We start from the raw sequence: 16,095 nt of genomic DNA on the forward strand, positions 1-16,095 counted from the left end.
GAATTTCTATAGAATAGTAAAGTCTGAGAGTAGACAATTAAATCCTCAATTTCAACATCTGCTCTCTTTGTTTTAAACAAAAGCTTTATTTCAGATACAACCCCATCAGATATTTGGTCAAAATTGTGCTGAAAACTAAAAAGTTTAGGCTGATGCGCCAAACGGTGCATTTGTAGCCTAGCTCCAGCACTAGAGAAGTAAATGAACCGAGGTGTCCTGAGAACAGTCGGAACCCGTGAACTCGGGCACGTCACTGACCGGATCTGAGAGGCCTCCACTGGCAGTGAGACGCTGGTGGGCATGCTGAGGTTCCCTTGGGGTACTGCAGGGGGAATGGGCTTTTGGGGTCGACGAGGTCCACGCCTTCGCTTCTTCTTGTGTTTTTTGGTGAGTGCCGGAGGCTTGGTTTTTTTCCTGGGTTTCCTCTGCTGCTGGTGCTGAGCTTTCCGGGAGCTGTCTCCTCTCAAGAAATTATCCTTGGAAATGAATAGAGGGGTATTTTTAAACAGATTATTTGGGGAAAATCTAACAGCTACCTAAAAAAAACCTTACGTCTTTTAATATTTTACATAATGCCTAAAACACACTCTATACCTAAAATTATGTATAATAAACAAATGAATTAAAAACCTCATTTTTAATATAATGCAAATCAATTCAACTTGTACATATCATTCTTCCACATTTAAAGACATTGTGATGGGTGCTGTAGCATAAAATATTTTAAAATTTAATTTGCAGTTTCAAAGGACTTACTCTGCCATGATAAAAACACGCATACATAAATACAGTAGAGAAAATTGGGCAATAGTGACATAAACACCTTCTCTGGGAAAATGAAAGAAAAATCAATTACTTTCAGTTTTGTGGGATTAAAAGACAAGTAAAAATTTTAAGTCCTTGGGGTTGAGGGGAAGACCTTCCTAGACTAAAGAAAATAGCAGAAACCAGTCAAAAAGAACAGTAAATAATTGTGTTTGACTGGTACTTGGGGCATAATGGAGGATGTAGTACAGAAGTAAGCTATAAAGAAGTTTGGTACCAGATCATGTATGACTTTGAATACCCTACTAAAGATTTTAAACTTATTTTATAGGCAAAGGGGAATGATTTTTGATGAGAGAAGTAGCATGACTTGACAAATGTTTTAAAAGAATTAATACCCTGGTAGCAATGTGAAGGGACAGCAAGAGTTCCAATCAGAGGGCTATCTCACCAGTCAACACGGATAGATAGCTAAGGGCAGAGTGAGAGGGATGGAACAGCAAGGGCCCCAGAGACAGAAGTCTCATGAGTTGACAGCTCCTTAGATGTGGTGAGGATGGAGGGATTATAAAACTCTAAAATGCCTCTAGGGTTTCTAGTTTGGTTGACTGTTGGATAATGATACCATCAGCTGGGACAGAGGACACAGCAGAATAAACAGATTCAGAAGGAAAGTTAAGGAATTCAGTTTGGTGCGTGCACAGTTTGAGGTATGAGATGTCCAGGAGGTGGGAGAAGGAGAAAGCTGTCTCTGGGGCACAGAAATAAAGAAAGAGATGGCTACCTAGACCTGGAAATCATGACACAGTGAAAGTCCTTCAGGTAACCGACATGGGCCAGGGAGACCAGGTTAAGAGAGGGGAAATGGGGACACAGCTTTATAAAACTGCAGTGACTGGGTGAGTAGGCAAAGGAAGAACTGAAACTGACGACATAACTAGCTGTTTTCAGCTGGCACCCTTAAATGTGAATACCTTATTTCATCCACTTCAAGATGCACATTTTAGTATCTCTGCAATTGGGGAGCATTTTACAATAATGTCATCTTATAATTGATGTCAGCCAGGTGATGGTCATTACAGTCGGCATTGCCTACAACCTGTGCAAAGTTGGTCACAGCTCTTGGTACCGCCATTGTTTGAATTAACGTAAATGCATTGCTGGTTTTACATGTAGAGGAAAAACTATTGTGTATACAGAAAAACACAAAAGAGCAGCAGGGTATAAAATTGTTATTAGTGAAGCAAAAACATTCAGTATTGAAGAACTGACCACAATTCCTTTTTTTTTTTTGCAAAGCAAAATCCCAATGAGAAAGGAAAATAACCACAAAGGAGAGGAAGCTGGATTACAGTTGATATAAGTAGAAAATACTACCTTTCACAGGTCAAATAATTCAGCTGAAAGCAAGAATGATATAGAATCTATGTCTAACAAACCTGTAAGTGATAAGAAATGCACTGTGCAGCATTTTTTCTTCCTTGGTGGTACGTATAAAAAGTGGTTTTTACAACCAATGTCGCCTTTGATTTGATGAGTTCAGCAATAACACAACTAAATAAACAAAGAGTACACAATAGTATCTAAAGAATAATAACTGCCTTGGCCGGTGTGGCTCAGTTGGTTAAGCATCGTCCCGAGCACCAAAAGATCACTGGCTCTATTCTCAATCAGGGCACCCCTGAAAACTGTAGCATGCTTACAGTGGGCAAGAACTGTTTCCTCAGCATTGCAGTACATATGCTTTACACAATACCGTGCAGTAGCAGAAGAACTCATAAAGTGTCTGATGGGTGAAAACAATAAAAATGCATTTATTTGAAATGATTGCATAATCAGATAGTACACTAATTCAGACTCGTCTTTCCTCTAAACTATTCTGAATTAATTAAGACTTATAACACTAACATTAACAAAAATAATGACTGTTCAATACAAACACAGCAAGGTTTGGCTTTTGGCCAAAATTTTATCAAATATCCAAAACATTCAGAGAACTGTATCTAAAACAACAAAAACCTAGAGACATAGGGCAAAAAGGAGCTTGGGAAATCTGCTAGGTATAAGAAAATGTAACTTAAGGAGAAGAGAGGTACAGAATAGGGATAAATAGTAAACAAAATACCCATATTTAAGAAACTGCTAAAACAGTGTTGTTGTTTATAAAGGAGGGTATGAAATTAATTCAAGGAGTCATGACCAGCAATGTTTTTTTTAGTAAAAGAGAACAGACTAGCAAATATCAAGCACTAAAAGTATTGTTTCATAAAACTCATTTCAATGATTCATATACATAATTTGTACTAAGTCACAAAATACTTCCTTTTATGGAAAGCTATCAAAAGTTTGCAAGCCTCTGCCACAGAAGATAAAATCTGGACTTACCATTTTTTTGGCATGTTCTTCACACAGAGGTGTCTGGTGTGTGATGTCAAAAACAGGCACAGAGCACTGCTGTCCATCTGCAAACTTGGCCGTGCAACTTGAGAAGAGCTGCTGAGAGCGGTTCAAGAGGATGTCTGGGGTTTTTTAAGTTAGGAATCAAACACACTGCAACTCTGCTTAACTTTTCAATTTTTATGCAAAATTTTCTTCTTTCCTTACTTGTGCTTAGTAAGTATAAATTTTATTATTTATAAAAGCTAAAGAACCAACCCGACTACTGAGATGGGAAAACAATGATAGTTTTCTCATTCCTTATCAGGAGATATGTCTGAAGGAGTCTATTTTGCTATTGGGCACCTAAATACTAGTCTCCTTTATGGCCATTCTGATTTCTGTTATTGGGGAAGCGGGGTCATTTCCTTCTTAGCACACTAACTCCTAAAAGTTCCACTATAATGGTTAAAAATAAAAATACTTCCTTATAAGGAAAACTTCCTCATATATGATACGCATCACCAAGAATAAAAACACCTGAAACTAATACAAAATATTTAATATACACTGTTATTGAAAAAAATAAAGATATAACATAATTAGTGGCTATAGATATAATTAAAAACCTCATCTACCCAAATTTGGATTTTTCATTTCACATTTCCAATGCTAAACTCAAACTTACAACTTAAGAAAAATTCCTTTTAAATCATCACTGCACTACTAAAATTGGAACATCAGCTCTATAGCACCAACATTTTTAAGCATCCATACTTTTAGCCTCTAACTACATTTCCCCAAAATTTACTTCATATCTATTAAGGAAGTATCTTATTTCTCTTATGCTTTTATAGTTAAGACTCTTCATAAGCCTTTACTGCACAGAAACTGCTGCTAAAAAAGTTGTGAAAATACAACCCCCAAAATAGAAAGAAGGGCAAAAGTCAGACAGTACATTAAGTAACTGTTACCATATAAATTTTTAAATTGCTACTCAATTTTAAATGTTTAATAAAAGTGAGAGCAGTAAGATTTCATAACCAGCCTGAAGCCCTTAATATAAGTTTTCCTCAAGTATTTTCTGTCTGAAGATATTTTCTTTCTTAGTGATGTTTATATTTTATTCATTTCAAATCAGCGCTGTAGTCAATACAAGTAGCAAATTAAAACCACAGCAAAAGGCACACTGTAAAACTGTGTTTCTTAAAAGATTAAAAACAGTTTTTTTTAATAATATGATTTGATTTTTCCATCAATCAGTGTTACAGCTACTTGTTACAAATGATCTGGAACCATTGCAAGGACTGAAAATCTGTTAACAAAATTTAATCAAGTGACAGCCACTGGAAGAACCCGCTAGTTGCTGTCAATTTTGCTTATTGCAATGTGATTCTAGAATAAACAACTGCAATGATATAAGCAGAAAAAATTACCCAGAGGACATCATGGAAATTAGAAGTTATATAAAAATTACTTTAAATATTAAATAGTGATGATTACAATAGTTGTTCACTTGACTTAATGAAGGAGGGTATGAAATTAATTCAAGGAGTTAATTAGCCGGTTTGGCTCAGTGGATAGAGCGTCGGCCTGCGGACTGAAGGTTCCCAGGTTCGATTCTAGTCAAGGGCACATGCCTGGGTTGCGGGCTCAGTCCCCAGTAAGGGGTGTGTAGGAGGAGCTGATCAATGATTCCCTCTTGTCATTGATGTTTCTATCTCTCTCTCCCTCTCCCTTCCTCTCTGAAATCAATAATATATTTAAAAAAAACACAAAAGAATAAAACGCTTAGCCCTGAATGAGTCAAGACTTGAATGCACACTCAATTTAGTTAGAAGGATACGTTGGAAACAATGTCTGGTGAATGGAAGGGCTTTGTTAGTGCACTGTTCACCCTTCACCATGCCACTGCATGCTGCTGGTTCCACCTCCCTCAACTTGGTCCGGCTTATGCTATGAAAGAAAAAAAAAATTAATTTTTAAAAAATGCTTTAAGAATGCAGGACAATTTGTCAACACTATGTTACTATAAAGTAATACCAACATTTTACCTCTCTACATTCACTAAATAAATGTAAATATGGGTTACAATGACCAGTTCCACAGTTTCCCTAATCTACTAACAAAAGAAAAAAATCAGTTTTAACTTTGCCTATCTGTTTTGGTCTTATTAAACCAATATTTTGATTCCTTTTACTTCACAAAGACAGTAGAGAAAAGTGATGAAGAACATGAGACTAGATGAGTCAGACCTGGTTCTGAAAATCAGCTCTCCCTCTTATGAGCTGTGTGACCCTGGCAAGTTACTTAGCCTTACTAAGTTTCAACTGCCTCACCTGTAAAGTAGAGATAAGAAAAGATAACACATCTAAAACACCATCAAATACAGTATGATGCATAATAAACAGTCAATCCCACTATCTGGAGACAACCACTGCTAATATTTAGATATAAATTCCTAAAATGTTACATACTATATATATTCAAGGTTATCTGAAAATATAATATCTAAAAAGTGTGAAATAATAAACTCAATACAGAACTAAGCCTTCTAAATGTGAAAATTATTTCACTAGTTAAATAAGATGTTTTCATTAATAAAGTATTATGTAAACATTAGAAATCATATTTTCAAAACAATCTAAGAACATTGGGGAATGGCTATATTTTTAAGGGGGAAAATGGACACATAATTCTTAAAACAATACAGATCTAATTTTGCTTAATTACATACATAAAAATGAAAAAATGTGAAGACTGACATTCATATTATGAAATCATTAAAAGTTATGTTTTAAAGTAAAAAGAAGGTCATAATTCAGTGTTAAGTGGAAAAAAGCAAAGAATAAAAAAATACATATAGCATGATCTCAATTTTGCTTTTTAATACAAACACATGGCTCACTGGAGATACACACACACACACACACACACACACACACACAGAAAGAGAGAGAAAGAGAAAGAGAGAAAGACTAGAAGGAAATAGAATAAAAATGTTCATAGTGCTCGTTCTGAATGATATTATTATTTATGGAGATTCCCCTCCTTTAAAAAATATTTATTTTATTTTTAAATATATTTTTACTGAATTCAGAGAGGAAGGGAGAGGGAGAGAGAGAGAAACATCAATGATGAGAGAGAATCATTGATTGGTTGCCTCCTGTATGGCCCCTACTGGGGATTGAGCCCACAACCCAGATATGTGCCCTGACCTGGAATCTAACCTGTGACCCCTTGGTTCATGGGTCGACACTCAACCAACTGAGTCACATTAGCCAGGCACTGCCCTTTTTATATATTTTTTCATATTTTTCACAGTATGACAAGTATCTGCACTATAAACAGTGGCTTTTCCCCCCAAAGACATCCAGTGTAATAAAATATTTAAACATATAATGTAGATATTAACAGAAACACATTTCAAATAAATTTAAATAAATGCAAAATGCAAAATGCCACTTTTATAGTAAAAACTATGAATAATACTTTTAAATAACATAAAATTTCTAGGCATTGTATTTTTTTTAAAGATAGGTAACATTCTCTTATCCTTTACTGGAAAAATTCTAATCAAACTCTAGAAAAATACAGTAATGCTTTAATTTTTTTTTTTTTTAAATACTCACAGGAGAGCATGCTTAGAAAGAGGAAGGGGGAGAGAGAGGAAGAGAGAGACAGAAAGAGACAGACAAGACAGGCATCAAAGTGAGAGAGAAACATCAATCAGCTACCTTTTGGTCTGTGCCCTGACAGGGAATTGAACCCACAACCCCCAGCTGGGCAGTAATGCTTTAATTTTAATGTCAGCTCATGCAGTATTATTTTGCCATCCATGTAGAACCTTATTTGAGCAACAAAACCAAAATACAATTCATAAATATTTCAGACTTAAATGCCCACAGCCCATCGTGTCTCAGCTATCCTCTAAAAAGAAGAAGAGAGAAGACAGGTTCCCTGGAAGTGGACGGCTGCACCCGGCTCTGACCTGGTCCGGCGGCATGCAGCTCTCCGCAGTTCTTGGATTAACTGACCAGTGCACTCTGGTTCTCGACTGGCCGCCTGCAGCAAGGCTTTCCTAAACGTGTGCCGGCATTTCTTTTGACGGGATTCTGCCCGCTCCAGGCGGCAGAGGTGCTTGTATTTCTGCTGAAAGTAAGTGCAAAGTTGGGTCACCCTGGAGCTCCTACTCTCCGTGTCATCGTCATCTGACCTGGAAGGTGCAAGGAGAGAAGAGAAAACCTGATTACCTGTTTTTTAGAAAAGGGAAACGCGGGGGAGGAAAGGTAGCTGGATGCACAGGGTTAACATTTTTGCCATGTGAGCACATACTTAACAAAATTAGTGGGAAAGAATTCCAGCAGAGCTGAAAATAAGCACAATATTTCAACAATAAGGCAGGCAACAATTTAAGCTTAACCTTCTCAGCATATGAGAAGTAGACAGTGCTCCGTGTCTTCTAGATTCTTGGGAAGAATATGTATATATATCATTTACCTTTACTTACTAAGAAGTCTCAGTAAGTGACATGACAACTATGAGGAAACGGCGTAATTTCGTAAAAGATAGGTCATACCAGAAATAGAGCCGTGAATTCTAACAGCACATAATCAAAGAGCTGCCCCTTTAGACACACTAGCTTTTCTTGCTAAACACACAAAAAAAATTTATTGTAGGGATCACAATCATTCTACAGATTTTTTTTTAACTACAGGAGATACCCTTCACAACATTTCATATACCAGGTTTTCTTCTGTCTTCATGCTAACGTCACTGACTGGGAGCACTGCATTGAAAAGGATGCTAAGGGCACATCCAGACTCCATGAGAAAAAGTGGTCAGTGAGCAACGTCCACTACCAGCCAGGTTAGAGAGGGCACCTTTCTATGATCTCACTTTTTACTGTTAGAAATAAGGCACACTAGACTTGAAAACTGACCATGTTAGTTATTTACCTCCTTTCTCTTCAACTGTAACATAAATAAATAGCACCCATGTCACCCTACAAACAAAATGTTATCTTACTAATCTTCTGTAAACCATTGCTTGGTTTCTCTTCTCAAGTGGCATTCTCCCCCCCCCCCCCCCCCGCCTTTTCCTTCAGAATAGCCCATTAACAGGCTGTCGGCCAAATTCCGTTTAGTGTATGTCCTAAGAAACATGTTCTCTTCAGTGTACATTCTCTACAGGTATACCAATTGAAGGCTTTTACTTCAACCTTTTCATTTATTCAACATTCAACAGTTACTATATATCTACTATGCTAAGGACCATAGAGGAGAAACAAAACATTAAGGAGTTTGCAATGGAATTTAGACAAGATAAATGCATCCCAAAAGTTAAACAAGTCAAGAGGATAGACTCAGTACCTGAAACTGTGGGGCAGTCAGACCAATGATTCAAACATCTGACCTCAAATTCGAAAAGTCTAGCAGCTCTTTAAAATGTCACATTCCCAAGACCTTCCTGAGATCTAAACCAGAGTTTCCATGGGATGGGGCCCAGGAATCTTTATTATGAATTGTTGCCCCAAGTCCCACAGCAAGTGTCAATTTGGGAGTTGTATTAGAGCCCTAAGGGCTGTATCTTTAATGCAAAGTCACAACAGTAAGTAACGTAAGAGAGGCATAGATAAAGTGCTATTAATGTTCACTAGAAAGATTGCTGGATGAAAGGAAGGCTTTGCAGAGATGACAACAGAACCGAAGCTTGAAGAAAAGGCAGAATTTGAAGACAAGACACAAAAGGTACCTCACAAGGATAAAACAATATAAGCCAAGATACAGAGAAGGACGGGATGCAGAGCAGCAAGTAGCTTGGTTTGCCTAAAGTGTGGGGCATGTAGGGGAGTGATGGTAGGTAAGGCCAACTTTCTACACCTGAACGCCAGATTGAAGAGTTGAACCTTTTTTTAATTCTTTTACCAACCAACCTCTTGTTTCCCGTCTCCTCCAGTCCCCAGCAATGGCAAGCACTGTTCTACTCTGTTTCTATGAATTTAATTTTTTTTTTTAGTTTCCACATACCGCGATACCATGAAGTATTTGCCTTCACTGTCTTGTTTATTTCACTTGCCATGGTGCCCTCCAGTTTCATCCATGTTGTTGCAAAGGGCAGAATTTTTCTTTCTTTTTTTAAGGCTACACAATATTTTATTGTATGTATGTGTACTTACATATTTATGTTTATATATTTTATATATATATATCATATCATCTTTATCCATTCATCTGTTGGTGGACAGCTGGGTTGCTTCCATACCTTTGGCTATTACCAGTAATACTGCAGTGAACATAGAGGTGCATGGATCTTTTCAGACTGGTGTTTTTGTTTTCTTTGAATAATACCCGGAGGTGGAATTGCTGGATCATATGGCAGCTCTATTTTTAATTTTCTGAGGAATCTCCATGTTCTTTCCCCCAGTGGCTACACCAGTCTGCAGTCCCACTAACAGTGTTCGAGGACTCCCTTTTCCCACATCCTTGGCAGCACTTGTTATTTGTGAATTATTAAATACTGAGATAATCATAAAAAAAGAGTTGAACCTTTTATTCCAAGGCAATGAAGAACCGTGTAGATTTTTAAGAAAAAAGGTAACAATAAGAGCTTTACATGAGAAAGATTACACTATCAGCAGATGTGAATGGAGGAACAGACAGAAGAAGAGAACAGTGAGGAAATTATTATAAAACTCCAGGTCAGAGATAACAGGGAGCCACACCATCGTGGCAACAGCAGAATGGAGAGGATGAGGGTAACCTTCACGTCTAGTAGACAGACTTTGTCAACTGGGCAAGGGAAATGGAAGGGACAATAATCACTCAGCAGTTTCCACCAGCAAAGACCAGGGACAGGAGCAAGAGCAGATTTGGGGCAAAAAAATAAACTCCATTTCAGACCTTGCGAATTTCACATAGAGATGAGGTATTAGAGGGAGCGGTGGCAAAACCGTTGGAAATGATAAACGGGAGCACACTTAGGGACGAGATACAGATTTCAGAGTCAACAACTAACAACTGAAAGACATGGGAGTGACTAAAGTAAAAAGCCAAAGAGATAACAGAAAGAAAAAGACATATATAAGGGACATTATCATCAAAGAATTAACTCAATTTGGTGACTGTATATGAAGGATAAGAAAGTCACTAAGGACTCCGTGACTGAATCTGTATAACTAGGAGGATGGATATGCCATTAATAGAAAAAAAAAAAAGAGAGAAAAAACAGCAAGTGCTAGAGAAAGTAAAGCCAGGTGGGTAAGCACTTGCCAGAACTGTTATTTGAAAAGACTATTACTGCAGGGAGGACTGGCCTAGATCAGTGGTTCTCAGGGTGGTGACGGAAAGATGCACCTGGCTGCCACCTCTTTACAGGAGTGTTCAGAGCTTACTCATAATTTCCACGGTGCCCTTGCTGTGGACCAGTAACAAGTTTGCAGACCAGAGCAGGTCCACAGACCACTTCCCACTCCTAAGATGCTGTGACATACGTGGGTTTGCTACTGAACAGTAGCTGACTGGGAAGAGAAGGGCCAGTTCCCATCATTTACCAGCAGTGGAAAGGCCTGGCACCTACTGCATTCTCCAGGTGTGCTACTTTCCTTCCTTCAAGGGAATGAGAGCTATAGCTGCCTGGCCTGCCTACCCGAGGTTAAGAGAATGAAAAGAATTGACATATGTAAGATCACAATGTAAGTACATGCATTACGATTATTTAAATGCTAATAATTCCAAATACAGAGCAGTAAATTCCAAACCTGATTTCCTAAGACTTCAGGCTTGTCTGTAATCTCAAGGCAAGGCATGAAATTCCCCAAATAAAATTCTTTTTACTTTACTTTTTACAAACAACAAAGAGCAAAAAGATAACATCTGATAAGAATAGGGGAGTCAGAAAAAGGCACACATATTGAGGAAAATAATGAATTTAATTTTAGAAATACTGAATTTAGGGTATGGCAGAATATTTAATAAGAAATATCTGATCAGCAGTTCTAACTCAAAAGAAAGGTCGGACCTGAGAAAAAAACCTGGGAGTTGTTCACATACAGGTAACAGCTGAAACAAAAAAGGGTAAAAGACTTATGGCAATATGGCAACTGAGATATTCCAAGGGACCCAACGCAACTACATACAGGATAAGATAGGCTTATGGATGCATTTTTGGTCTCAAAGGAAGTAGAGGAAATCTCTTTCTGAACTGCTTGGTCAAAAAACAAACATGAAGACAGCAATAGAAACTTTCTAAAATGAAACAGAGAGAGGAAAAAATACTGGGGAGAATGAACAGGACATCAGTAAGTTAGGGGATGATTTCCAGCACCCTAAAATATTTGTAACTTGAGTTTCTCAAATAGAAGGGGGAAGAAAAGTAATTGAAGAAAACTTGGCCAAAATTTTTCCAAATCTGATAGGACTTCTAAATCTACAGATCCAAAAGCTCAATTGTACTTCTATCTGAAAGAAAGAGTATGCTAATGGTAAGGAAACAGTTTTGAATGACATCTAAAATGGAACTTCAAGAGAGGGAGAAAAAAATATAGCATTCTCCAATAGTGTGTAGGAGATAGGGAAGGCAAGGACAAATAAATGCGAAATAAATCCCAGGACTGCAAAGGGATGCATCAGACTCTAAGTTAAGGACACTGGCCATTAGTAAATCTAACTAACTCTCTTTGCTCTAATTCCATGCCCAAGTAAGCTTCAGATTGTATTTTGCTTCTCATGTAGTTCTGCTTAGAGAACATCTGTACTACTTAAAGATTACATGTCTCACTGTACACTGGTTATTTTGGCTTAGACATCAGTGTCTAGTGAATCAGTTCCCTAAGCTTCATCACCTCTGGATGTACTAACAAATCATATTTTTAAGCCTATATGTATGTCCACTCAATGCTACTGCAAAATTCTACCAGTTGGCCTGAGGCACATGAAACAACAACACTGGCTTCCTCACTATCACTGAAGGAGCTGTGCATTAATCTACAGCTTTCCACCAAGAACCTTTCATGAAATTATCTTGAAAAACATGTTGGTACATTAGAAATATTCAGTGCATTAAAATATTAAAGAATAGATAAATCTTACAGAAGACAGAGGTGAAGTCAAAAACACTATTTCCTGTCGTGCCAGTGTTGCTCAGTGGTTGAGCATCGACTCAGAACCAAGAAGTTACTGGTTAGATTCCCAGTAAAGGCACATGCCGGGTTGCAGGCTTGATCCCCAGTAGGGGGTTTCTCTCTCAATGTTTCTATCTCTCCCTCTCAAAAAAAAAAAAATTAATAAAAACTTTTTTTTTTTAAGCACTCTTTCCAGCTACTATGGGGATAGGGCCAACAAAGATAAGGAGAAGGTGCCGAAACCGGTTTGGCTCAGTGGATAGAGCGTCGGCCTGCGGACTGAAAGGTCCCAGGTTCGATTCCGGTCAAGGGCATGTACCTTGGTTGCGGGCACATCCCCAGTAGGGGTTGTGCAAGAGGCAGCTGATCGATGTTTCTCTCTCATCGATGTTTCTAACTCTCTATCCCTCTCTCTTCCTCTCTGTAAAAAATCAATAAAATATATTAAAAAAAAAAAAAAGATAAGGAGAAGTCAAAGAATGGGACTTAAGTTCCTTAGCCTAGCTGGGCCCTGATTTCCTCTTCTGTAAAATGAGGAAATGGGCTCAGATAATCACTAAGATCCCTTTCTATTGTAATTCTATTACAATCATTTCCCTCAGTGATACCTGGGAAAGGTACAGAAACAAATTAACTAAGAAAACTTAAGAGTAACTTTCCTCAAACAATATAGTACATTTCTTTCCAAGTAGAATCTATTTTATCTCTCTTACAATAAAACTAGATCCAATAAATTTTTTAAAAATGGCACACACAGTGAAGAATTGATCAGCTCCAGTGGTAACTGAGAATAAAAACAAAAAGGAAGACTTACGTGTGTCTTTCATATCTGAGGGTTTCTCGGATGGACCATGCAACCTGGTATGGCGAGGCCTGCTCCGAGTCCTCCAGTTCCTCTCCGCTCTCTTCAGACCAGTCCAACCCTGGACAGGAAAGGTTATTGCAAGTGAGAAAAAACTTACTTTAATTTAAAATTTAGATAAAAAGAAACCTGAGATATGTGACCTAAAACCAATAGCAAGTGCTACCACAGTATGAATAAGTGCCTCCTGATGAGTGTCATCGCTATCTAACAAAGACATTAATAATGAACGTATGACATACACTCAGGCCTCAAATAATGACGTTATAGCAAAAAGGCCATAGTTCAACAATGAACCTTTTTCGTTGTTTTTTTTTCAATTTGTTTTCATTCAATATTATTTTGTATTAGTTTCATAGTGGTTAAATAATCATATACTTTACAAAGTGTTTCCCTCGATATTTCCTGTACCCACCTGGCACCATACATAGTTATTAATTACATTATTGGCTGTATTCCCTACGCTGTACTTTATATTCCTGTGACTATTCTGTAACTACCAATTTGTATTTCTTAATCCCTTCACCCAGTCCCCCAACCACCCTCCCCTCTGCCTACCATCAGTCTCTTGTCCATGTTTATGAGTTTGTTTCAACTTTGTTCTTTAGATTCCACCTATAAGTGAAATCATATGGTATTTGTCTTTCTCTGGCTGACTTATTTCACTTAGCATAATAACCTCTAGGTCTACCCATGCTGTCAGATTTCATTATTTTTTATGGAAGGATGAACTTCTTTTATCAGACATTTCACAAATGGAGTAGAAACAACACAAGCAAAGAAAGTTCAAGTAAAAAAAAAAAAAAGGTAGACTGTCATAAGTATCAAAACATTATACACCTAAAATGTCCGAAAAACAAAACATATTCAAAATGGTGAGAAAAGAAGTTCAGGCAAGAAGAAAGTCAAAAGGTGCCAGTAAACTCACTCTAACTTCAACAAAGAAGGATCCTAGAAAGAAGACATCCCATCCCCTTCCCAACACGGGTGTGTGTGTGTGTGTGTGTGTGTGTGTGTGTGTGTGTGGAGGAAAGGACTCATCCAGCAGGCGGAGCCATTCCCTGGCTCTTGCCTTCCATAGGAAGAGGAAAGAGCAGGGTGGCTTGGGTTTCTTTTAATTTTTTAAACAATAGCTAACCCATTTAGTATTCTATTTTGAAAAACAAATTTATAGGGAAAAGTATAGAAATATAGTATGAACAATGCTTACTTATTTTGTTAAATGCTATTGCTTTTAATGACTGGATAATTGTTAGCTTCCAACAGAAAGGTTTTTCTTGTTTAAAAGTTGTGTATAGTGAAGAGGTCTTGATAAATATTGACAATGATGAGCCTAAAATATGACAGCATGTGAGACTACATTACTGTGATATACTAATGCTGCTATTAAACTTTAATTAGATTACTAGTATTCTACATCTTCCTTCTTGAGACCGTCAAAAATCATCTACACTAAAAAAAAGATAAATATGCAAATTGACCGTACCTCCATGACACTTACAAGCCAACAAAGATGGCGGGTTAATTTGCATACACAGGCACGGAGCGAAGACTGAAGGCTCCAGCCCGAGCGAAGACTGAAGACTGAAGAGGCTTGGCTCTCGGAGAAGCCAAACCTCGCTGCGGCCACAGTGGAGAAGCCTAGCCTCGAGGCTTGGCTTCTCCACTGTGGCCAGAGCGAAAGGCTTGGGTCCCGGAGGAAAACCAGTCCTGGCAGCCAGGGGAAGGAAGGCCTATTGCACGAATCTTCGTGCAATGGGCCTCTAATACCATCTAATAAAGAGGGAATATGCAAATTGACCATCACGCTGTAACAAAGATGATAGCACCCACAGCGGAGGCCAAATTCCCATAACGAGCCTTAATGAGCAATCAGCAGAAACCTGAGGCTGCGTAGCGCCGGGCCAGGCAGAGGACCTGAGGCTGTGCCCCCCGCCCAGTGGGACTTAACAGGGGACCTCAGGTCGCACCCCCCAATCCCAGCGCCAGGCCGGGACACCTCAGGCCATGCCCCCGGTCTGGCGGGGCTTGACGGGGGACCTCAAGGCATGTCCCCCGCCCGGCACTGGGTGGGAGACCTGAGGGTGTGCCCCCTGCCCAGCGCCAGGCCAGGGGACCTGAGGCTGCACCCCCCTCCCAGCAGGGCTTGACAAGGGTGGGGCCAGCTGGGTCTGGATCTCGACCAATGGGGGTGGGGCCAGGTCTCATGCGATTTGGAGGTGCCGCTGGTGGGCAGGGACTTGACTCTGGATCCCGCAGCGCACCCCAGACTCTGACAGGAGGAAGATTTTCATATACATTTTACTAATTTTCTTTCATCTCTGACACTTCTATTATATAGAAAGGGCAAATAGCAATATTAAAATATTTCCTCTAATTAATCCCCTTTTAATGTGCACGAATTTCATGCACCTGGCCACTAATTAAAGTTAAATTTAAAAGGACTTCACAGATTACTTCCATAACTTAAATCTTATGGAAGATTTAAATTTGATTTGAGAGAGAGAGAGATGAAGGGAGGAGAGAGAGAGAAAGAAACATAGATTGGCTGCCTCCTGCACGCCCCCCACTGGGGACTGAGGGTGCAACCCAGGAATGTGCCTTGAATAGGTATTGAATCAGCGAACTTTAGGTGCATCAGACCATGCTCAGTCAACTCAGTCACACCAGCCAGGGCTTCTTACATAATTTAAATAAGTTTACATGTGGTAAGTAGAGAAATTAAGATAAAGTTAATGGAAATACAAACTTTAAATGCTTAAAATTAAAGAACACATTGCCACAGGCATAAGAAACCTCAAATCTAGTTTGAAGATTTCAGGTCATTTTCAAAAGTAAGTTACTTTCTCTCAACTAAAATAATTAGTAATTTGTTTTGTGTTTTTTTTAAAGCAAAAAACAAGTGATCACAACAGCATCAGCTTCAGGATGTTGAATGGTGCATTCTTTCTTTCAAACACAAAATGGCATT

General features: G+C 38.5%; 1 protein-coding gene across 4 annotated transcripts in view; it reads right to left on the reverse strand.

Annotated features, from left to right (window-relative positions):
* Window positions 1-16,095, reverse strand: part of INO80D (INO80 complex subunit D) — a 56,238-nt gene that overhangs the window by 13,634 nt on the left and 26,509 nt on the right. For all 4 annotated transcript variants that reach the window (XM_079781995.1, XM_079781994.1, XM_079781993.1 and 1 more), the window contains 5 exons: window positions 13,077-13,185; window positions 7,133-7,357; window positions 4,988-5,097; window positions 3,151-3,284; window positions 259-476 (listed from right to left, as the gene is read on the reverse strand). In XM_079781995.1, the coding sequence (XP_079638121.1) occupies window positions 259-476; window positions 3,151-3,284; window positions 4,988-5,097; window positions 7,133-7,357; window positions 13,077-13,185 (796 nt within the window). The remainder of the gene's footprint in view (window positions 1-258; window positions 477-3,150; window positions 3,285-4,987; window positions 5,098-7,132; window positions 7,358-13,076; window positions 13,186-16,095) is intronic.

The sequence above is a fragment of the Cnephaeus nilssonii genome (genome assembly GCF_951640355.1).
Source record: "Cnephaeus nilssonii genome assembly, chromosome: 10".
NCBI classification, from domain to species: Eukaryota; Metazoa; Chordata; class Mammalia; order Chiroptera; family Vespertilionidae; genus Cnephaeus; species Cnephaeus nilssonii.